Source organism: Tamandua tetradactyla, chromosome 1 (assembly GCF_023851605.1).
Source record: "Tamandua tetradactyla isolate mTamTet1 chromosome 1, mTamTet1.pri, whole genome shotgun sequence".
In the NCBI taxonomy this organism is placed as follows: domain Eukaryota; kingdom Metazoa; phylum Chordata; class Mammalia; order Pilosa; family Myrmecophagidae; genus Tamandua; species Tamandua tetradactyla.
Window position 1 is genome coordinate 26,058,783 of NC_135327.1, and position 23,847 is coordinate 26,082,629.

Sequence of the window (23,847 nt, forward strand, 5' to 3'; positions counted from 1 at the left end):
TTTCTCAATGTACCAACGTGGGCAAGACTCCGAAGGTGGAGTGGGGGCCCCACAACGTCCACTGCTGACCCCACGGGGCCATACTGGAAATTAAAGGAGGAAGAACATTTGGAGAAAATTATCGAAATTTTGAAGCTGGCAGCCAGGCTTGCTGCTGGAGCAGCTTCTCCATGCCCCCCGCCAGCCTCCGAGGTTGGGGGGAGCTGCATTGGCTCTCCCGCGCCAAGGCCAGGCCCTCACCTGGCAGAGAGAACAACAGGTGTGTCGCCGCAGCACAAAAGCACCACTCGCCCCCTCCCCAAGGCCAACCAGCTCCCCCCACGTCACTCCATTCAGTGATGCTTCCCTTTGGCTTCAAGGCGTTTTCTCCAGGCAGGGTGAAAATTCAGCCTACCCCCACCGGCAGCCCTGACAGCCACCACACCTGACAGCACGCAATGCTTTGTGCAACATGCTCACATGCATCACGCACACATGCATTGAGCCTCTCATCAGTCCACGGGCAATGAGACAGGTCCTTCTGATAGCCATTGGGCTCCGGGAGCTGCACCTCCATTTTACAGAGGAGGATCTGAGGCAAAGAGAAGGGATGACCCCTGCCCAAGGAATTAATAAGAGGAGAAGTCAGACAAGTCTTCTGAATCCAAGAACAAACTCGTACCCCGAACCACCCTTGGCCCCGAGGGAGATGAGAGAGGTTTGGCTTTCCAGTTGCGTTGGAGACAGCTGGGTGAGATGGGTAAGAAGGCTTTGGAAGTACCTGGCATAAAACGATACCAGTGAAAATAAACATGACAAGGACGGAACTATGTTCCCGATTCTACTTAGATAGTGAGACCTAACCTTTCTTTGTTTAAAAGGGAGATTAGTAAAAGGTTCCGGCAGGTGTTAAGGACGTATTAGCATCAAAATGCGACTTTCTCCATGACAGCAATCAAGAGGCTTCGAAGGGACCGAGAAGAGAATTACCTTCTCATTATGATTCGATGTCATTTAATGTCAGTCTGTGTATCACCTCAAGATCCCTCCCAACTCAGTTCACCTGGGGAGGCTATTCTATCACACCTTGCCACTAATACCTTAGGTAGAATTAATCTTAAAGGCTCACCTGTCTCCAAACCGCAAAGAGCCTGGCCCCTCGTGAAGGGAAAGGCCCGACCAGGTGAGTCCTGACCCCTTCATAATTTTGCTGAGGGTCACTCGCCCCCTTTGTACCCTCGCTGTAGGCCAGGTGCGGCACCAGCCCCGAGATTCTCATCTTTCGTCGGCCGGACCCTCTGACTCCATTGGCTACTGGCTCTAGCATTTTACATAGGAAAATCCTGGAACAAAACTCCAGCTTCCTTTATAGGGTTTTGCTGAGGAGGGGCTTCCCAGCTCAGAGAGAAGAGGACCTTTCCGAAATTAGTCCTTCAAAAAGCAGAACAGTTTCCATTTCGGCTTTGGGGCTGCAGGGATGAAGCGAAATGTGTGCGTGCAACTTTTTTACATAAAACACGTTTGTCTTTAAAATGTCTACATTTAAGCTTTTCTTTAACCCAAAATGCTGTCCCACCCTTTCACCCCAACCCAAGACTCAACCACCCTGTCTTGCACCGGCCATTTTGCCTTCCCACCTTCGGTCGGTGCAGAAATCAGAATTCAGAACGTGCTGCTCCATTCCTACAGGAATCTATTAGTGACTGCCAAGGGAAACACTTAGCATTTTAGATAAATAAGTAAACAGTCGTTAAGTGCTGTGCGTCTCTGTTTCCAGCAGTTTAGTGCGGCAAAAATTCTCTATGATCCAAAAAGGAAAGAAGAGATGATGGAACGACAGCCTGACTCTCCCGCAGGACACGTGCGCTTCTCCATCGGCGGCGGGGGCCGGACACGGACAGAGGGGCTTTGGAGAGGGAGGGGCGCCGGAAGTGCTGCAGCCCCTCCCCTTGTGCTCCTGTGCCTGCTGCCCCCGCTCCCTTCTCCGCTCCAGCCGGCCTTGTCAGGGCCCCTCATTTGGAAGCTTAATCCTATCCGTGCGCTGCCCGCATTGCATTTGTAATGACTTGTTTACCAGTCTGGGCCGGCTCCCCCTGCCAGACTGCGCTCTCCCCAAGGACGAGGGCCTGTCGCGTCCTTGCTTGCCTCCTCCTGCTCCCACACACCGCGTGGCATTGAGCAGCCCCAGTAAACATACAGGAAAAACTCGGGCTTCTGGGACTGCTGATCCATGTCACAAAGGTTGCAGGCTTGGTTCACCAGCACTGACCCTCCGTGGGTCCCAAGGGGGCTCACCTGCTCCCACATGTACTCCTAATCCCATTAAACCATGAGGAAGAGATGACTTCCCTGCGTTGTATGGAGAAGGAGTGAACATCTTGCTGTTTACCCCCCCGGGCACTCCCTGCTTCTGGCCACAGCACCACAGCTTCCTTGGGGGGCCAGCTCTCCCTCGCCCTAAATTACCATGGCAAAGGTGCCCCAGCCTACCCCTCTGTACAGGGACAGGCAACACACCCCACTGCCTGACCTTAGAGAGGCACAAGACCCAAAAGAGGCTGATGAGATCCCAAAACTTTGGTTATGAAAGTGGTCAAGTCTCTATGACCTTGGAAAGGCTGGGCAAGAACCAAAGGAGCCAGTGACCATAATCCCAAAGAAAGCAGAATCAATCCTGATGACATCATTAGAGCCTCTGGATCGAGCTGAGCCTGAAGCCATTATCACCATTCTTTCAGTTACGTGAGATCATGAATTTCTTTTTTGTCTAAACTGATTTAAATTGGGTTCCTTTTCTTCACAACCTACCTAATACAGGCAGACAGAATTTACATTTCCACCTCCCATGACAACATTTCAAAATATGAGAAGCAGGGTGTCTGCAGGGGAGTAATGAGAGTGTGCAGAAGGCAACATGGCTATTGTATTGGGATCATATGTCTGTGAGCCTTCTCACATTATCCTGGGGGTCTGGACTTGGTCCCCAAATCCCACACAAACCTAGACGGGGCTGAGAAATCCAGCGCTCTGGCTTCTGTTTCTAATGAGGAGTGAGAGGCTGCTCAGCCTGTGACTCACACCTGGCACATTGCGGTCTGCTCTCAGATCCCGGGGGCCCCGCGCACCTCTGAGCCTTCTGGGAGGTGGCTGAGTAACACTTAGAGCCCAGCAGCCTGCAAATCAATTCATCTCTTTTGCAAATCGCTAACCCGGTCTAATGAATTAGCCAGGCAAAGAGGATGTCCTGCGTGGTTTTCTATCATTCACTGTGTCAAATCTTGCGCCGAGCAGGCTGAGACGGCGTGCCTCAGCTAAGGAACAAATCTATTATTATTTGGAGAGAACATCAAATTGTGCCCAGTGGACTGAAAGTTTGGCCAAGAGAAACTCTCTTCTCTACAATCTTAAAAAAAAAAAAAAAAGTCTTACCAGCCCTCCATGTTTTTTTTCTCCCACTGGATAACTCCAGCTTTTTACATGGATAGAAAGGGCAGCAGACACCCAGATGGGGTGCAAAGTGGGGTGGGTGGTGGAAAAAGTATCCTACTCACTGACACGAAAGGGAGCAATTTTTTACTCATCTTAGGCAAAAAAAAAAATAATAATTTTTTTTGAGTAATAAAATCAAGGAAAGAAGTACTCTAATGTGCCACTCACTGGTGGGAGTGTAAATCAGGAAGCAGTTTGGAAATGCCTATTAAAAATTGGCAATATAGCACTCAAAGACCCAGCAATTTCTCTTCTTGGGTTCTGGCCTAGAGATGCCCTCATGCTTGGGCCAAGGAGATGTGAGCAGTGAGCCCACAGAATGTCTTGAAGTGGGGGCTTACTGGAGACGAGCCAACCACCCATTAGGAGGAGAATGGCTGGGAAAAACGGGAAGGCTCCCACCTGCAGGGGCTCTGCCCCGGTCTGCAAGGACAGAGAGGACAGAGCCCCCTCTGCAGTAACAGGGTGGGGTTCCTCAAAACACCGAGACAAGCCAGCTGCCCAGAGAGTGGGGCAATGGGAAGATTCACGTTAGACGCACATGCATGCACGCGCACCCCAGCTCCTGCTTTCCCCATGTACCTCTAATCTATCAACCCAGAGATAAAGATCTGCCGAACAGACCCCCATGTGGGCAGGAGGGTGCCAGTTACTGTGAGAATTAACCTTGTCTCACGGGTTTTAATTTGCTAAAAGAAGTATCTCTCCTGATTACACATGCAATTAAAAAGTCCTCATTAGTCTTTGTTTTCCCTCTCTCTGTAGCAGCGCCTTCTCCAGGTTCTCTCTAACCTGCATGCACCTGGCCTGTAGCGCTCCTGCGGCGTCTCCATCTCCGCCTTCTGCCTGCCCCAATCCACACTTCCCAGGTGCCTTGAGTGATCTTCTAAAAACCTAAATTGTTGGGGGGGTTGGGGTCTCCCCCCCAGCCCTCCTCTCTGGGCAGGTGTGCCCTGGCCCCCACCAGGTCTCTGGCCTCAGGGTGGCGCAGCACACAGGGAGCTTCGGGGGGCTTGGGGACCACGGCTCAGGACAGAGGGAGGCAGCCCTGGAAGCGCCTCCCCTCATGAGCCTCAGGATGCCCCTTCCTGGAGGCTCAACTGGGCGTGGAGTTTAAAACTACAACTTTCAAAAGTTGAGAAAATTCTAGATTAGAAAAAGCAAGCCAACAGGGATCCTACTGACAGAAAAAAAAAAAGGGATGTGGTCCCAGGAAGGGCTCAGATCCCCCAGAGGGGATGGTTTTAGGTGATTCCCAGGCACAGAGTTCAATAAAACTGAATTACAGTGAGAAAGCCATCTACTCTTTTATCTTGCAATCCTTCTGATTAAAGAAAGAAGAAAGTCTCAACTTGGTGCTAATATGACTTCCATGGCTCTCAACCTCTCCAAGTCTCTCTTTTTAAGCAGAGGGAATAGACCCTACAGTTCATGACCTTCTGCTCGACAACAGTTTCAAGCTCGATTTTATTTATGAAAAAAAAAAACTATTCATGGGACATTCAGTTTTGAAATGTTCTGTTAATGGCATGTGATACCGGTTTTCTGTTTTTGGTAGCAATAAATAATTTCTCTTTAAAATCAACATATTTAAAGCTTCGTAAACGATTTTAAAGGAAAACATAAGTAAATAATCGCACAGGTGACATGCAAGTACAACAACATTTCCAAAGGTGGGGTGTCCAGGGCTCGGATTTGACATCGGGGCTGATAATCGGCCGCCCTGGGCCTCGCTTCTCCATCTGCGTGACGAGGGTCAAGTCGCTCAGCACAAGCTGGCGGAAGGGATTAAACTGTGGACAAGCCTCCTAAATTGAAAGTGCCTTCCGAGGTTAGCTACTGAGTGAGTTTTCTAGAACCGAACTTCACCAAGTGTACCGGGGATAAGCCATGCCTTTTTCAGTTTCCTGCAAGAAACTGAAAAACCATAAATTCAGTGTAGTTCTTATCGTTCAATACAAACATCTCCCAACCAGCAGGACTTCAGACAGATCAGCTAGGCCCAGGGCCGTGCTTGTCTCCTCTCCAGGGTTCCAATTTTAGTCTGTGTGCCTGCAGAAGCAGCACGATTTCCAATGTGGCAGCAAAAGCCCAAATAATTAACCTCCACCACCTCAGTGTTCGCCATTCAGTTCCGCAAAATGCGTTTCTAAGGAAATATATAAGAGCACTCTTTATACCACAGAATGTTTTAATGTATTCCAGCATTAGAGCAAATAGAACAGGTCTCAGTTAATGGAACGGGTCCTTCTAACACAACAGACTTCAATATTAAAAAAAAAAAAAACGGATATGTCATTGGCTAGAGAGAAAGAGATGCGCACAGCAACACAAAAACAGGGCAAACCTAATTACGAGACTCTTTTTGCAGCCCAGGGTCAATGACTGTGGATTAGGAGAACAGTAATAAGGCTGTATGCGGATGGGTTTTAAGCTCCCAGAGAACAGAAGGTCCCACTTGAAATACAAACCGAATTCAATGCTGCCGCCCTCATCCCCTCGGATCCCCACATTCTGAAAAGAAAAGGATTCATTTCAGAGCTGTGACCTCATCAGGAAAATGCACCCGGAATTGTATAACCACAACAAAAGAGAGTCGCCAGTGGCTTTCGCTCAGGAGAAGTCCCCCCCTCTGCGTAGAAGTGTGGGGTGCTCAATTGCTTTTTCTAATGGAAAAATAACTCTCACATGTGTACACCTAAATACGTATCTATAAAGTTTCCTGTCCTCAATGAGCCCTAAATTTGAGAAGGAAGCAGTGGAAAGAGCATTTTCACAAGACTTGGTGAGGAACCTTTCCCATAGGTGAGAAGGGATAGATTTGGCAAACCGACAACAGCTGGCTCGAGTGGGTGTGCAGAAACTGCCGAACAGAGAACACACCCCAGTTCCTCAGCTGGTACCCAGAAAAGACTCAGGTGTTCCAGGTGAAAGAGGAACCATCACAGTGAAGGCGCCTCACCCATATATTTAACCCACACCCCCAACTTTCGAAGCTTGTCCCCCACCCAAGACACAACTCCATTATCTTGTGTAATCTCTACCCCCAAAAAACAAGCCATGCTGATGTTTTGACAGGTGTTGAGGCTTAACACTAAAACCAGAGGTGGTGTACCTTGCAGGGGTCAGGGACTCTCGAGAATTCCTCCCTCACCCTCTCTGCTGGACGCATTTGCTGTTGATCGCAAAAGTAGCTCAGATGGATTGCATCTTTTTCTGCCCTTTCTTTACCTCAGTGGTTATCAAGTATGTCATGCCTGAGAACCTTTGTTCAGAAGTGGATTCACAAATCAAATCTTTATGATTGATTTGCAGGGTTTCAAAGATAATTTTAATGTGAGCTGATTTTTTACTTAAGGGCTGGTCTTGGGGATGAGTCCCTCACTGTAGCATAAGGGTGGACCCCAGGACAAGACGTTGCAGTGAACATTCTAAGGTTCCAAAGTCATCATGTTCATCTCCCCAGAGGCTTCATCTGTATGGGGTGACATTAGATGGGGTGACATTAGATGAAAATGATGCTTAAGGTTGAAGGTGGGTGAGTCCATAAAACTGAATTATGCTGATACCCAAACTAGACACTCACTGGCTTCTGCTACTGATGCATCTCAAAAAGACAACCAGAAAGCAGACCTCCAGGTTGCACATTCTTTCCTGCTCATTCTTAGAGAAGATTTGCAGGCTGGTTTTGATTGTCCTTTCAACTGAGGCTGGGCTTGAAGGAAGCTCTAGGTAAAGAAGTGTACTTATCTTTGTTCAGCTGTTCGTTCAACAGTTTCTGAGCCCCTGCTCCTTTGTCAGCACCCAGATGGAAGGCAAGATAATCCGGCAGCCTTGTCGACGGGGCCCTTATTAACTAAGACCATTGCTACTGGGGCAAGACCACCTTAGGTGAATCCACTCGTGGCAGGGAGTGGGGGGCAAAATTTCTCGGGAAATAGTGGAATGTAAAGGACTTTGAGAATTTATCTTGAAAAACAATGAAACTAAAAGCTGTGATGATAAGCTGGTAAACCTATAAAGATCAAATAAAAATAAACCTTTAGTTTATAGGTTATAGTTGCAACTATGAACTAACAGTTAAGATGAACAAAAGATTGATCTAATGGTAATCTACTTGTTTTTAAACTTGTGTTTTTACATGCAAAAATAAATTATATAGTAGACTGATGGGTTATTCTTCACTTTTCATTTACTTTCCTAGCTAAATCAAGAGAGACATTTTCTCAAAAAAAAAAAAAAAATGATAAGGCCTCATCAGCTTTTCCTAGAGCTTCTCTCGAGCCTCTCTCACATCATTCTCCTGGAGTCATCAGCCTCATCAATTTTCTCCTTTTCATTAGTCACCTCGTCTGAGTCTACCCATGGTATGAAACAAGCTGGTCTTCGATGATCATCCAGCAATGTCCAACAACTTCATCACATTCTACATCTTGCACACAATTTGTGATTTAACTTGAGAGAGAGTGAGCAAGAGAGGTGTCTGAGTGGAGCCTGAATTTATCAGGGGTCGGTTTCCTAGGGAAGTCCCATGCTGTAACAGTCACTCTTCCCCAGTCAGTTCTGGGACTTGGGTGTCCCATCAAGAACACTTGAACGGTGAGGTCTTCCCTCAACAAGTAGGTGCTTGCTTCTGACTTGATACGTAAGAAACTTCTCTTGACCATTCCTTTCAAAGAGGGTCCTTCAAGTTTGAGGATTGAGTCAGCAGCCCCCAAACTCTACACCTCCACCCTGACCCTAAAGGAACATGGAATGAGGAACCATGTTCTTTGAAATAGCAACGCTCCTGGGTACTCCCGGGACCATCCAGCCTGGGTTGTCTGGTCAACCGACCCTACTTGGGAAACTGCCAGTTTCCTACATGCCCTGGAAATGTCTCCCAAGTAGGACCACAGAATTAAGGACAAGGAAAAAGTGACTCATTTTTCTGGAGAGTCCCAAAGACTCCAATCGATGTAAAAGCTTATAAATTAGGTCCTTATCCTTCATGACTCCTTGGGCCTTCTGCTTGCTGATTACTTCACTGCCAATACATCTGTGAATTCAAGTACCAAGTCACTGCAATAGTGGAAGGCAAGGGGAATTCAGCATCCTTTAAAAATATTAAAAAACAAACAAACAAAAAACACCCTCTGACCATAGACCCAGGTTCGATTCCTGGTGCCTGCCCATGCAGGAAAAAAAAAAACAAAAACACCCTCTGATGCTCGTCCTCATAAACTATAGACAGAAAGAGTCTCCAAAAATAAAGAGGATAAGGAGCCTGTTATAATATTTTATTTTTGCCCTAGACATGAGAGCTCTTTTTTTTTTAATTTTTTTAAATTGACAAGCCAAAACAACATACAAACATGAACATTCTTAACATACAAACATTCCATACGTGGTATAACAATCATTGGCGCACAATATCATCACATAGTTGTATATTCATCACCATGATCATTTTTTAGAACATTTGCATCACTCCAGAAAAAGAAATAAAAAGAAAAAAGAAAAAACTCATACATACCATACCCCTTACCCCTCCCTCTCATTGACCACTAGTATTTCCATCTACCCAATTTATTTTAACCTTTGTTCCCCCTATTTTTTTTTCTAGACCCCTTACCACTCCCTTTCATTGATCACTAGTATTTCAATCTACTCAATTTGTTTTAACATTTATTCCCCTTTTTATTTATTTATTTATTTATTTATTTATTTATTTATTTTTTTTTTTTTTTAAAGGAAAGACAGAGAGAAGGAAGGAAGGATAGAAGGAAGGAAGGAAGGAAGAAAGGGAAACATCTTTTTTAAACATTTTCTTGTTTTTATTGCATTCCGTTTCTCCGTTTCTGTTACATGGGCTGGGGCTGGGAATCGAACCGAGGTCCTCCGGCATAGCAGGCAAGCACTTTGCCCGCTGAGCCACCGCGGCCCGCCCTATTTATTTATTTTTAATCCATATTTTTTTTACTCATCTGGACATGAGGACTCTTGATTACTTTTTTAAATGTCTTATTGATTCTAGAAGTTCTTCCACGATCAAGGCCAAAGGTTTTCCCTCCCTACCTCGTAACTGGACAGTTCTCCAGAGTTCATTCTCATATTTGCTGGATTTCATCAAGCTTTCCAATGTACTGTCCTTCAGGTCACCCCAGGAGATGACCCCATCATAACCCTGCCATGGAGAACAGTCGCCCGCCCCCAGGCACACACAGGCTCACACCCACAGGTACAGTGAGGCCGGCTCCCTTGCCAAGAAGCCAGCTCTGATTTCTCTGCCGTCCATCCAGCCAGGTCAAAGGAGACTTGAGAAAGTTGTTTGTAAAGGACGGAGGACCAAGGCCCAGCATGAAGTTCCTTTGAAGTGACAGCACTTTGTCATCAAAGCCCAACTCCCTCAGAGTGCCTGTCACTCCACCGTAGAATAGTGATAGTGGCAAGTGGTGGCAATAACACCCCCGTTCGCCTCTGCTTCCCAGGTGGCACCGATTTTAACGTGTCCTCCCCATGGCGCTGAGACACTGTTGTCATGCTCTGTCGGGCCCGTGTGCCTGTGCTTTACCCAGCAGCCTTCTTGCTCTGACACATCCCTAAGGACTAGTGGGTGGGTGATGGATGTTCCCTGAGCCAAGGCTCCAGCCACACCGGCAGGCGCGCACCGGCCCTTCACCTGCCACTCTGTGCTTTTTCTTCCTGCTGGGGAGGGAGGCCTGTGAAAATGGGCACCCGTGACCCAGGCCTCTGCCTCACCTTGCAGCTCGAATAATAAACATGAAAGCACAGACATCTGTCCCCACCACTGGTGGTGCCAGGGCATTATCCCCATGTAGGGCGACTCTGTCCCCAGTAGGTATTTGAACCATGATGGCCTCCTTGTCTTAGCTCAGCTCTCGGGTTTTGTTTCTGATTGTTTGGCTTTGGTTTTGTTCGTCATTCACTGGAGCTTCCAGTTTGCTCTTGGGATTTTGGTATGGAAAAAGCAATGGAATGGTTATGTTGAGACGAGAAGCATCCAGAAGTGGGATTTCGAAAAAAATGAGGGGGCACTTCAGGATCACTGGGGACCCTCTTTCATCCATGTGAGTGAGTGCAAGAGTGAAAAGGACAATGGAACAGCTGAGGATTCCAACCCATCTCTCTGGATACACATGCAAATTAGGAAGAAGCACCCACTTGAGTTGAAGGAGGTATAGGGAAGCACCCCAGGGCCCCAGGGCCAGAGTGAGCAGCTTGACAAGGTGGGCAGAGGCTGGATTTCAGCCTCTATTAGCACAGTGCACTGTACGCAGAGGCCCAGCCCACCCCCCCGCTAGCCTGCCACCTGGCCTTCTCCGAGGAGAAGCTATGTGGTCCCACAGCCTACCATTCCCAACCCCCAAATGTGGAACCTGCACCACCGATGGAGGCTAGGGTGATTCTGTTTTAACAATTTTGTACTGGTTTATAACAGCACTTTTCCACCAAAACTGTTTTCAAACAATGAGAGCACAGATAAGATGCTTTCTTGTACACTGAATTTCCATCTGTGTTGATGCCTTTTTAGTTTAAGAACAAATTGTAAGGTCACTTCCATGGATGCGCAGCTATAGGGAGGAAATGTTGCAAAAAATGGTTCACAAATGGAAACACGGCTGTCGACACCTTCCACAAACTGGACTCGACTTGCACACCAGCCAGCCCAGACTCAACCAGCCCTCCCCAGTTCTGGATGCTGAGCCTTTACCCATCTAGCCCCAACCCCAGAAAGCCTCTTTCCATTCTTTCCACATCCCAATTTCCCCTGCACTTCCTGGCCCAGAGGAAGCTCCATCTCACCAAAGGACACCCCACCCCTTGGGACCTCCCCTTGGCTGAACGACAAAAACACTCATTTCCACGCTTCCCACATTCATCGGGCACTCTGCATAGGCCATTACTGCACTCTGTACTTATTACGCCAGGTAGATATTAACAATCAACAGCTGTCAACAGAGTCTGCAAAGCACTTGCCACACTTTGAGCCACCAGCTAGGCAAAAGAGAGCTTCAGCGTCCTCGCGGGACAGACAAGGAGATCTGCCATGGGATGTGGACTGCTCTACCAATGTCATTTCCAATGTGATTTGAGCCATAGTGGGACACTCAGCCAGTCTATTGGCAACAGGGATTATCATTTGGCTTGCTACTCTTCAGCGCATAGCACAAAGCCCAGGGATTCAAACATAGAGGGTGATGTTCTCTAAAGGCAGCTTGGCTCAGCCCACCCAAAGGGGCTGGGAAGAGAGAAGGTGACCCCCACCATTTGGGACGACTGGAGAAACTCCTTTTGGTCCTGTTGGGTTCTACCAATGTCCACTAGAAGCCTTCTGCCCCATTTACTAGACAGCAGTGGCTGCCATCTCTGCCAGAGTCTTGGAAGGACTTCCATTTGAACTACTAGCAGTCACGGACACCCCAACATGAGTGAAATTTCAAGAACAGGGTTGGATGAGGGTAAAGTTGGGGACAGAGTCCATGAAAACAGAGAACAAAGAACTAGCCAGCAAGTACTATGGTTCCTGCAGGGCCCATGCCAAAGGTGGAGCTTTGGGCTTCCAGAAGTCCAGCACCCCCACTTCTTTGTCTTGCGGTGTCCTGAGTTGAGCCCTGCCACCTAGGTAGGTCTCCGGTGGACCTGGATCCTATGCTGGGCTGGGAGTTGGAAAAGTATCCACCGAGAGGGAAGGAGAGCATGAGGTGTGTATGGAGAACACAGGTGTGGCACCTAGCCACCTGCAGCTGTCACGGGGGCCTCAAGATCAGGAGGGACTTTCAGGGCATCTTGCCCTCTGCTTGGGGGAAGCCTCTCTCTTGTCCTGGGGGTACAACTCAGTGTTTAGCCCTGAGATGCCGTCCATGGGGTGGTGTCAGCCAGGCATACCCCATGGGCAATCCCATCAGCTATCTCCACTGGAGGAGAAGGAGGATAACACAGCCAAGCGGGTCACAGAAAATGAAGACAAAGCAAAGCTGGGATCCCTGATCTACTTTCACCAACCCCTACCCTACTGCATCCCAGCCTCTCCCGGATGGATCTTGATCCTTGAAGCTCCTTAATAAAGACCAGGCTTTTCATTCTACAGCCAGACACCTGCCTCGGTTTTAGCTTTCATTTCTCACAAAGGAACAGAAGGTGAGTCTTCGTCCCTGCCCATGGAGAGGGCTTTGGGGGCTGGAGGTGGGGGAGGTGAGAGAGTACAGAAGCGCCAGGGGCCTGCAGGGGGCACTGGGGCTGTGCAAGGGTGGAGGAGGAGGCTCTCTCCCCCCTGCAATGTCCCCAAGGACCAAAACCTCAGACAGACCCCGGGGGTCAGACCTCCGAGCCACACAGACAACAATGAGCCACCTGAGGATGGCAATTCAGTCACCAGGGGTCAGATGGGGCCCTGCAGCCTTTTCACAGATGGTCTTGATTTTTCCAGTCAATCCCCTATAAGCAAGGCTAAGGCTGTGCTCCTTACTGCTGAGGGACCACAGGTTGGGGGCAGAAGCGATGGGGTGAAACTGAGGTCCAGAGAAGTTAAGCCATTTGTCCTGGTTGCTCAGTGACCATGGCTTAAAATAGCCCTTTGCCAGGAAGCTGTCTCCATCAGTTCTTCCTTCATTTTCCTCCAGGAAAGGCAAAAGGTGCCCCCCTTCCTGCCTCCCAGGTGAGCAGTGTACTCTCAGCGTGTCTTGCCTGACCTAGATGCCCACTTCACTGGCTCATCAACTGCCCACCCATCCACTGGCTCATTCAGCCTCACCTGGTGGAAAAAAATCAAGCGACCTTCCTTTTCAGAGACTGGAGAAGATGGATGCACCCAGACCTCTCCTCCGTGTTTGCCTTGGGCCTGGGGTGACTCTGCGCCCAGCACCGGGCCCAGCCTGCGTGGCCGGCACGCGAGGGCGCCTGTGGACTGGACTCAGCCCCGCCTCTCAGGATTCCCAGCCCGGACCCACACACTACTTTAGAAGCACTGTGACCAGCCCATAGATGCCACACTTGTGTCACTGTCACATGCCTGTCTCCCAGCTGGACTTAGAACCCCTGAGGGCAAGGAGGGCTGGCTCCCCACTTCTCCTGCCTCCCCAGCAGGAGGGGGGCCTGGAACCTGTGGGGGGAGGGGCCGTGTGGGCCAATGGAAGAAGTGCCTCCAAGGACAGCATTACCTGCCACTTCTGAAGACACCTGCGGGCCGGTCCTGCGTGGGTCCAGCCTCTCGAGCCGGTGAGGGTGGCTGCTCTTTCTCAGAACCACCTTGTGCAGTCTGCTGGCTCGCAGCTGAATGCATCTCTGCAGGAAGTTCCCTTTGTACCTGTGGGCAGAGAAGCAAGGGGCAGTCACCAGCCTGGAGAACACCTGCCCGGAAGTGAATGCGTGGCAAAATCAGCAAGGGTGGTGCTCGGAGCACACAGTTCCCAGCGTGGGGGAAGATGGGTCTCTCCCTCTAACTGGCTGGTCGGCTCTGGGCAACCGTGGACCCACCCAAACCTCCCTCTCCCACTCTGGTGACTCGGGGAAGATAACCCAGCTCGTGAGCCTGTTGTAGAGACAAAATGAGATAGTGCTTATTATAAAATGCTTCCCACACTGCTTGGCACAGGGAACATTTTTAATAAATGTTAGTTGCTGTGATTAAATCCTGAGTTATATAGTCTTGCCTATTTGTAAACAGACTGTCCAGTGGAACTTTCTGTGATGATGGAAATGTTCTATAATCAGAGTCACCCAATACAGAAGCCATTAGCCCTGTGTGACTACTCAGCATTGAAATGTGGAAAATGTATCTGGGGATCTGTTTTAAATTTTATTTCTTTTTTGTTGGATTTAAGTAGCCATGTGTGGCCAGCGGTGACCCTCCTGGACAGCACAGGACTACAGAAAATACTTCAGAATCATGAGCATCATAAACTTTCCATCCAGATGAGCCCTTCTGGTTCCCTGACCTCGCTGTCTCCGAAATGGAGTACTCATACCCCAGGAGCACAAGACAATGGTGGAGGAAGAATGTGTTGGCACTTCCATGTATATTTTCATCTAGACATTCTGATTTCTGTGGTTAAATGTACTTTGTAATGTGCAACGTACAGCAGTTGTGGGGCATGTGTATAATTTGTAAATGAACAAATATGCATGTATCAGGAAGCAAGCACAAATTCAGTTACCAGTGGGAGTGTGCCACTCAATGCACGGCAGCCAGCCAGTCTTGTGCCCCCATTTTGCAGGCAAAAGGAACGAGGCCCTGCGCAGCTGTGACTTTTCCTAAAACCCACAGAACGTGCGGCCCTGTGCTCTGTCCTCTTCTGCTAGGGGCCGCCGCCAGAGGCCAAAGCATCTCTGCGTGGCTTCAATTTGCACAGTCAGCCACAAAGTTTCCGTTCCTTTTCCAAGCCTCAACTTACAAAAGTTCTGCTCCCAGGAAAGCTCTTCAGCACCACCCAGCTGAGGATGAAGAAGAGGCTACCTGCTTGGCCATTTCCCTTCTTCATTTGCCTAAGCCACTGCCAAAAGCCAGTTGCAGTCTCCCCATCATTGAGGGCTGTTAGAGGAATTTTAAATAAGACCTGCGTAATGCAGTGGCCTCCTGGTCACTGATTTTTTCGGCCAGCCGCAATGAGATTTTTTCTGGAGTCAAAGTCCTGAGCAGAAGCTCCTCTCACACTTTCGCTGGGGCCTCCCTACTTTGGGCAGGGGTTGTCCTGCCTCAGGGGGCCTGGCACGATCTTTGAAGAGGTTGGCCCTGGTTGTCAAGACAGCAGGTTCCCCAAGGAGCCACGGGGGCCAGGCTGGAGAGAGAAAGGGCTGCTGTTTCTCTGATCACCAACCTGGAACTCATCAGGGCCCCTGTTGGGCCAGGGCAGTGTGTGATTTCAAAGGGCAGGGACAAACGGGCAAGGCAGGCCACACAAGGAGAATTCCTCTATGTGCCTTCATCACCTCTGTCCCCAAGTCAGCTGCCACAGGCTTGCGGAGGCTGAGAATGGCATCATTTGAACTGCAGGGTGGCTCTGCTTTGGGAAAATGAAAACATGACAGCCTCCACTCAACCCAAATAACCACGAGAGGGTGGTGCAATGGTGGCTCAGTGGCAGAATTCTTGCCTGCCATGCAGAGACCCAGGTGCAATTCCTGGTGCCTGCCCATTCAAAAAATAATAATAACTAGGAGAGTGCAGGGAGAGTCCCATGCCCTGGATTCTGATTCTGAGCTCAGTAAGCTGGAATTTGGATATTTTACCCATGGAGAGAGCCCAAGTGGACCGTGACATTGTCTTCAAAATGATTTTTTGCCTAGTCATGGTCAGGGTCTGTTTCTTTCTCTCCTGGGGTCTCCCAGAACATTCGTGTGCAATCCCCCCAAGTAGCAGGATGCTCAGAAAGCAATCCCTGCGGTCAGCAGCAGCTGCGAGCTTATCGCCACCACCAGCCCATGAGAGGCCTTCTGCCTGGTAGCAGAGGCTGTGGGTGCCCCATCTCAGGCACCTTCGCCAGGCTGCACCCCACGGCCAGCTACTGGGATGTTGGCTGCGGATGGTCCACACTTACCCCTTCTCGAGAGGACGGCCCCTGTCTGATGGGAGACCCTGGCCTGGAGATGCTATCAGATGCTCTTTTAGCCATTGACTGACAATTTCAGGGTGTAACAGCTGAGCCCCTTCACCTCCAAGCAGGTGTAATTCACACTCCAGAGCCCCTCATGCCGCCAGGCCAAAGCCATATCTTATTTTATAAACTGGTTTTTATCAACATTTAAAGCTTCGACTCTTTGAAAGGTGCCAATAAGAGAATATAAAGACAAGCCAGAGACTAAAAAAAATATTTGCAAATCACATATCTGACAAAGGACTTGTACCTAGAATACATAAAAAAAAACTCTCAATACTCAATAATAAGAAAGCAAGCACTCCATTTTTTAAATGAGTAAAAGATTTGAATAGACACTTCATTAAAGTAGATACGTGAGTGGCAAATAAACATATGAAAAAGACGCCCAGTAATTAAGAGAAATGGGAATAAAAATGACAAGATACCACTACACAGCTATTAGAATGACTAAAATTTAAAATGTTTAAAGAGTTAGCAATTGGAATGCTCATAAACTACTAGTGGAAAAGTCAAATGATACCACTACTTGAAAACCGTTTGGCAGCTTCTTAAGATGGTAATTCTACATCTACCACGTGACCCAGCCAGCCCACTCCTAGGTATTTACCCAAGAGAAATCAAAGAGTTTATCCATACAAAGACTTGTACATGTATGTTCACAGTACTTTTATTTGTAACAGCAAAAACCAGAAATAAACCCAAGGTCCGCCAGTCAGTGAATGGATAAACCTGTTGTGGCATACTCATCCAAAGGCACACTTCTCAAAGATAAAATGGAAGGAACTGTTGAACACACAACAACAGGGGCAAATCTCAAAATAATCAGGCTAAGTGAAAGAAGCCAGGCAAAAAAAAAAAAAAAGAGTAGATGTCGGAGGATTCAATTTCTAAAAAATTCCAGAAAATAAAAACTGATCTAGGGTATGGGAAGACAGAAGAGGAATGTGGAAAGGAAACAGCAGGAGGCGGGATGTGGAAACTTTGGGGTTAATGGATAAGTTCATTGTCTGATTGTATTATTGGGTGCAGAGGTGTAAACAAATGTTAAAACTTACTAAATCATACACTTGAAATATGTGCAATTTATTAAAAGTCAATTATGTCTCAATAAAGCTGTTTTTTTTTAAACTCAGCCTATCAAGAGAATTGGTGAAATTTTAAAGATAGATCTGAACAAAGTATCCAGATTATAGCACAGAGAGACACATTTATTCATCAATAAATAAAGAGAGGTCCAGACACATGAAAGATGGAGTAGACAGTCTAATGTACATTGTTTCAGAATTCTGGAAAGAGAGAGAGAGAATGGGGGAGAGAGGGAGGGTATTTGAAGAATGATGGCTGAGAATTTTCCAGATAGATATCAATCCATAGATCATAAAGTCCAATGAATTTTTAGTGGAATCAATAAAAGAAAGCATACTTCTATATACATCAAAGTGAACACCAAAGATCAAAAGATCTTAAAAGTAGCTCAAGACAAAAGCCTTTCAAAGGACAGATGAATGCACACTAATTGTGGTCTTCTCCCCCACAAAAGGGAAGCAAAGGGATAGTGGAATAACTGCTTTGATATGCTGAGAGAAAAATAACTGTCAACCCAAAGTTCTATTTCCAGCCAAAATACTGCTCAGTAGCAAAAATGAAGTAAATACATTTTCCAGGGAAATAAAAACTGAGAATGTCTTCCTCTGTAAAGGGCATTCTAAACAATCTACTTCAGGCAGAAGAAAAGGATCCTAGAAGGAAAGATTCAAAAAAAAAGAATGAAGAGGGAAGAATGGGCAATTAAGTGGGCAAATATAAATGGCTTAAAAAGAAATAATAGATTGGGAGTATATATAGCAGGCAAAGACTACATAAATTTAGAATAAGTACAGACTCCCACAAATTGTAGCCATCGAGTATGCAAAATGTTAAAACTGACCATAATAAGTATTCGTGAGGATCTGGAGAAAGGGCAAGTGCTCACTGAAAGTTGATGGGAAAGTAAATTGCTGCAGCCTCCCTGGAGAGTGATTTGGAAATGACCAGCAAAGGTGCCAGCGTGATTATGTTATAATGCAGCATTTCCACTTTGAGGTAGCGTTCTTAGAAAACCTCTTGTGTAAGAAAGAAGGTCCACTGCAACGGTCAGCAAAACATATGGACCAACCTAAATTTCTGTAAGCAGAGGAGTGGAAAGTGAAATGTGGTAGATGTATAGGGTGGGGCACCCTACCTATAGCAACAAGATGGATGAATTGAACCTACAGATGCCAACATGGATAGATCTGCTAAAACACAATGTTGAAGTTAAAAAAAAAAAGCCAATTTAACAATGATATAGTCAGTATGATATCATTCATATACATTTTTAAAGACACAAAGCAATATTACATATTATTAGTGGATACGTCGATTTGCGGTGAAAGTGTGATTGAAATAATTCATGCCAAACACACAACAGTGGTTTGCCCCTGAAGAGGAAGGAAGGATGGGGGTGAAGGAAACTATGTAATTATCTATTCTGCTTTCTTTTATATTTTAAAAGCCTTTGACACAAATATGACAACATGTTAATATTTGTCGGTACTTCTGATGAGAAACACTGAGCTCTGGCATGACTTCCTGAACGCGGCTGCCTGTCAGCATTTTCCCAACACCAGGACTCAGGAGTGGGCACCGACGCTGTGTCTCCAAACACTGATCAGCATGAAGACACCTGCCGAGCGCACATTTCCCTCAGCGGCTCTGTCATCTACCCAGGCCACTCCACCTCCAGAAAGCTGATTAAATTGGGGGACTTTGTGAACAAAATGAATTGCTGGCCTACCCTATCAAATTTTGCAGCCAAAGCTATATAACTAGTGGCTTAAGAAGAAATTTGCCTTTACAGAGAACCCTTTCCTTTAAATACTCCTTGCATACATCTCTCCAGCAGAAGCTGCATCCCAGTCATTAAAAGCTCAAGTCGGAGCAACTGCTCACCAGGAGTGTTAGGATGGAAACCACAAGTCAGAAAAACTAAATGCAAGCCCTCGTTCTACCAGTTGGGGGAGTATGTGAAGCCCTTGTGACACCCCACCACCTCCTGCAAAAAGTCAGACTTCTATAATCCCTTCCACCTTGAGCGTGGGTGGAACCAAAAGAATATGACAAAGGTAACAGGATTGTTACCTTTAAAGTAATTAAAGTTGCTAATCAAAAGGGAGATTATCCTGATGGGCCTGACCTAATCAGGAGAGTCCTTTAAAAGGGGGTCTGGGAAGACCAGCTGGAGAGAATGGAAGCAGCGGAGACACACTCTCTTTCCTTTGCTGGCTTTGAAGAAGATGCTGCTATGAATTCTATGCCACAAGAAAACAAACCCTGCTGACAACTGGGGGAGCTCGGGACCAGAAGCTTTCCTAGCTGAGCCCCCAGGAGAGAACGCAGCCTGGTGAGACCCTGAGCAGAGAACCCAGCTAAGCTGTGCCTGGCCTTCTGACCCTACAGAAACCTTGAGGTAGTCAATGGGTACTGTTTTAAGCCACTGGGAGGTAATTTGTTACACAGCAAGGAAAACAATACACCATTTGAGCAAGCTCTCTTGAAGGACAGTTTCCTTATCTAGAAGATGGATAATAAAAATCTCCACCTGAGAAAACTTTTGCAAGGATCTGCTGGTATCATAAACAAGAAATCACCTCCTGATATCTGGTCCAAAGGTTAGAAGTTATTAAAAGAAATTGGAATTGGGCCCATTTCCAGATAAGTGCACTGGGGCCTCTGTCTCTCAGGAAACCCCTGGCCTCCCTGCTATGGTCTCCTGGCCTCTCGTGGCCGTGGTTCCTGTAAACTTAGACTCCTACTGGCAGGCACTGCCAGTCATTGGTGACAGTGATTTAGTCACCATTGAGAGGGTGCTGACCTTCCCTGGGAACCGGCTTGCAGCCTTTGCCCCAGTGACCACCCCAGAAGCCATTCCAACTGCCCCCAAGTTCTCTCCTTCTTACAGATGTGAAAGCTGGGGAAAAAAAAAAAAAAAAAACCTGCTCCAGAAACAGCAGTTTTGTGGAATCAGGACAAATGCCCCAGACTGTAGTTCGCTGTGTGACCTGGGGTGAGCCCGTGCTCTCACTGAGCTTTACTTTCCTGTTGTGGACAATGAGGGTGACCTGGACGACGTGCCAGGCATGTGCTAAGGGCTTCCCCCGAATCCTCAGAACAACCTTCCAAAAGGTTGGGGCTCGATGCCTGGGTCTGAATCTTTAGCCCTGAAATAGCCGTGTGGCTGCGATCAATTTATTTCCACTTTCTGGGCTTCCATTCCCCAGTCTGAAAAATGGGTAGACTGGTGGTACCTGCCTGAACTGGTTTTCTATGCTGCATAACTGATTATCACTAATATAGCAGCTTACAGCCACACCCTTTATTATCTCACAGTTTCTGTGGGCCAGGAGTCCAGGCTCAGCTCAGGGGGAGCCTTTGCTCGGGGGTCTCATGAGGGTCAAGATTCGGCTAGGCTGCAGTCCTTCCTGAAGCTCAAATCTTTCCTCCAGCTCACGGTTTTTGATAGAATTCATCTCCCTGCCATTGTGCTGAAGTCTCCTCTTTTGCTCTTACCCTCAGGGCTGCCTGCCTGTCCTGATCGGTGGCTCATGCCACAACAAGGAAGTCTGCTCCTTCAGAGCCAGCAGGCCAGCAGGTGCTGCTCTCGAATCCCTCTAATTTCTTCCATCTCTGATCCAAGCTCTTCCTGGGGGGCAGGGAGGGGAGGCAGGGAGGAGAGAGGAGCCACCCTGTGGTCCTGTGGAAGGAGACTGGGTTTGTTTCCTGGGGCTGCGGTAATAAAGGACCTAAACCAAGTGCTTAAAACCCAGAAACGTATTCTTTTTCCCTCTGAATCAGAGTGTGGCAGGGCGGCACTCCCTCTGGGGGCTCTGGGGAGAGCCCTTCCCTGCGGCTAGTGGCTCAGGCATCCCTGGGTTTGTGGCTGCGTGCCTCCCAACTCTGCCTCCATCTTCTCACAGCCTTCTGCCCCCACGTCTCCTGCATGTCCTCGCCTCTTCTCCAGGACACCAATCACTGGACTTAGGGCCCACCTAGCCCAGGATGCCCTCATCTTAATTAATTACATTTGCAAGCACCCTATTTCCAAATAAGGCCACATTCTAAGGTTCTGGGTGGACATGAATTGGCGGTGGGGGGTGGCGGGCGGAGCGCGGTGCTATCCAACCCAGTAGTTACTAAATGTAAACCCTTTAACCCTGGCGCAGGCCTAAGGAGGGTCTTCCCTGGGCTATGTTTGGCCCAAGAGCTGGCGGGTTTGCCAGGCCTCCTGGTGAGGTGGCCCCAGCCTCAGTGCACCCCAGGTTTTGGAAGCCTCCCCGATTACCTCCACAAGTGGGCACCTGGCACGCAGCAGGAGCACAGTGAATGCTGGTTGGATTAGTCGGGGTGAAGTCTTGGGAAGATATGAGCTGTTCAGAAGACATCCCCCTTCTCACCCCAATGGACACCTAGAGATTGCTGGCTGGTGGGCGATTTCTTGGATGTGATTTAGTACTTTCTCCGTGTCAACAGACGTGTGAGATGCCGAGGGGAGCGGAAACCACGCCCCAAGTGCCCTGTGCTCCCAGAATCCCACAGGCAGCTACTCTTGGGTCTGGCCAGCATTCGTTACCCCTCTATCTGAGAACAGCACCCATATTTTCCTTTGGGGACCCACCCCTCCCCACTCCCAGGCGGCGAGGCCTGGACAGCCTTGTTGAGAAGGCCATCGTTCTTCCGTTCTGGTTCCTGCCCCCTGAGCCCTGAATGACCCAGGACCTCTAGCATGTGCCCCATAGATGAGACCTAGGAAAGGGCGGGACGGTGTCTGGGCAGCGGGATGCCAGCTCCTCCAGTTGTGGTTCAGGGGCTGGCATCGGCAACCTCACCTGGGAATGTGCTAGAAACACAGACTCTCAGCCCCCACCGGACCCTTGCCAGATATGCTGAATCAGATCAGCAGCACCAGAGAATTCCTGGGGACCCACACGCCCCTTTCAGACCAGGACGTCCTGGGGTGCACGGCCCATTGGCTCACGGGCTCTGGAGTCAGGCTTGCTGGCTCAAACCCTTGGGGAAGTCGCCTGTCCTCTGGGTCTCCGTTTCCTCAGGAGAAAAATGGGGGTCCTGGTGCCATCTACCTCATGTGGTCACTAGATCTAAGGAGGTGACAAATGCAACACCACGACCGGGTGTTGCCAGGCATGCAGCAAGGACCCAGTAGGGTTTGCCCTGGACGTATGGTCCTGGCAGACAATGATAACCAGGGCTGCAGAGGTGGAGGTGCCATCTCCAGCCCTGCAGGTGTGAGCAGCCATACGGAAGAACTAGGAGTTTGGCTGGCTCTTAAAGAATAGGTAAACTTTGGGGGAGAAGCATGAGGGTACCCCAGGAAGGGGTAGGAGGATGCTGGGAACCGAGATGTGGGGTAGGAATGCAAGAGAGCACTGAGGGTCCGGGGCAGAAGACAGGAGAGGGCAGAAAGAAAATAATACTGAAAAACTTCAAGGGGGTGGGCGGAAAGCCTGGGTTAAATTTGCTTTTTAACTTGTATAGTTTTGAGCAAAAGAGCAAGACAGTCAAAGAGCTCCAAGATGAAAATGGCATTAAAATCCCGAGGCCCTGCTTACTGTGGGCAGATGTGTGTATGCACGTATCTCAGAGAAAAGTCTGGAAAGGCATACATCTTACTGCTAAGGGTGATTATCTCTGAGTATTGAGATTACTAGGATGTTTTATTGTCTTCTCTTTGCTCATCTGTAATTTCTAATTTTTCTGCAAAGGACAGCCATTGCTTGCATAATTAAAAAAGCAATAAAAGATGTAAATAATTAACAGCTTCTCTCTTCAGGGCTTAAATTGGATGGATGTATTTTCAATCCAGTTATTTCAAATATTTGCTGGATTCCTGGCCTTAGAAAGGCACCATTGAAGAAGTCACAGCTGGTGGGGCAGTCCTGGGAGGACTGGCTGGGGAAACAAATCCTTTAACCATGAAACTCAGACCTTACTACACAGGAGCTCTTTCTCTGGAGCACAGAGGGGCCTTGTGAATCCCACGTTCAGTTTGGGGGCAGGGTGGGGGATTAGTTAAATCTCAGTTTGCAGTTCCTAAAACGTGGACACGTGTGGAAATGATGTAGATGGCCACACGTCCTACCTTTTAGGGTTGATCCTCAGTTTTTTCTGCTTGCCACTCCCACGAGGCTTCCTCACCCTCCTGCTGGGCAGTCCTTCCTTGCACTCTGGCTCAGACATCCGGTCCTGGGACATCACCCCCGGAGCTCTTGGGCAGGAGAGCTGAAAATACCAGGCACGTTCTTAAAGCTCCCATGATGAACAACCCAGGAGGGCTCTCTCTGCAGACAGTGTGCCCGTGTAGAGAAATCAAGGCACTGAAATGCTGCATCATCAAGTGACCTGACCCCGTGAGAGGCTCTGACCAGGTAGCTGAAGAGTGTTCTTGGATAGAACTTTCTGGAACTGTCCCAGACTGGATCCACAGAGAGAAGCTCAGACCTTCAGTATAAACCACGGGCCTGGGGTCAATTCCTTTTCCCTCCATCCATTTTCCCTACCCATGAACACCCACGTCTAACTGCCAACTGTGTTTTGGAGGGAGGAGGGCTAGACTGGACTTGAGATGCCCCCTCTCAGAACCAATGCATTCTTCAGCAATCTGCCACTTAATAAAGTAAGTGCTACCACCACCCCAGCCAAAGCTTAGGAAAAGAAGACACAGCCTAGAGAGTTAAATTAGAACTGAGAT

At 48.2% G+C, this 23,847-nt stretch overlaps 1 protein-coding gene across 2 annotated transcripts in view; it reads right to left on the minus strand.

The window, feature by feature from the left end:
* Positions 1 to 23,847, minus strand: part of ZNF831 (zinc finger protein 831) — an 89,562-nt gene that overhangs the window by 34,564 nt on the left and 31,151 nt on the right. The window contains exons 3-5 of one of the 2 annotated variants that reach the window (XM_077112677.1): positions 23,239 to 23,378; positions 13,629 to 13,774; positions 3,362 to 5,385 (exon numbers count right to left, since the gene is read on the minus strand). In XM_077112677.1, the coding sequence (XP_076968792.1) occupies positions 5,321 to 5,385; positions 13,629 to 13,774; positions 23,239 to 23,378 (351 nt within the window). In that variant the 3' untranslated portion in view covers positions 3,362 to 5,320. Of the gene's footprint in view, positions 1 to 3,361; positions 5,386 to 13,628; positions 13,775 to 23,238; positions 23,379 to 23,847 lie in introns of those variants that run through there. The other variant, XM_077112668.1, reaches the window with a different exon arrangement.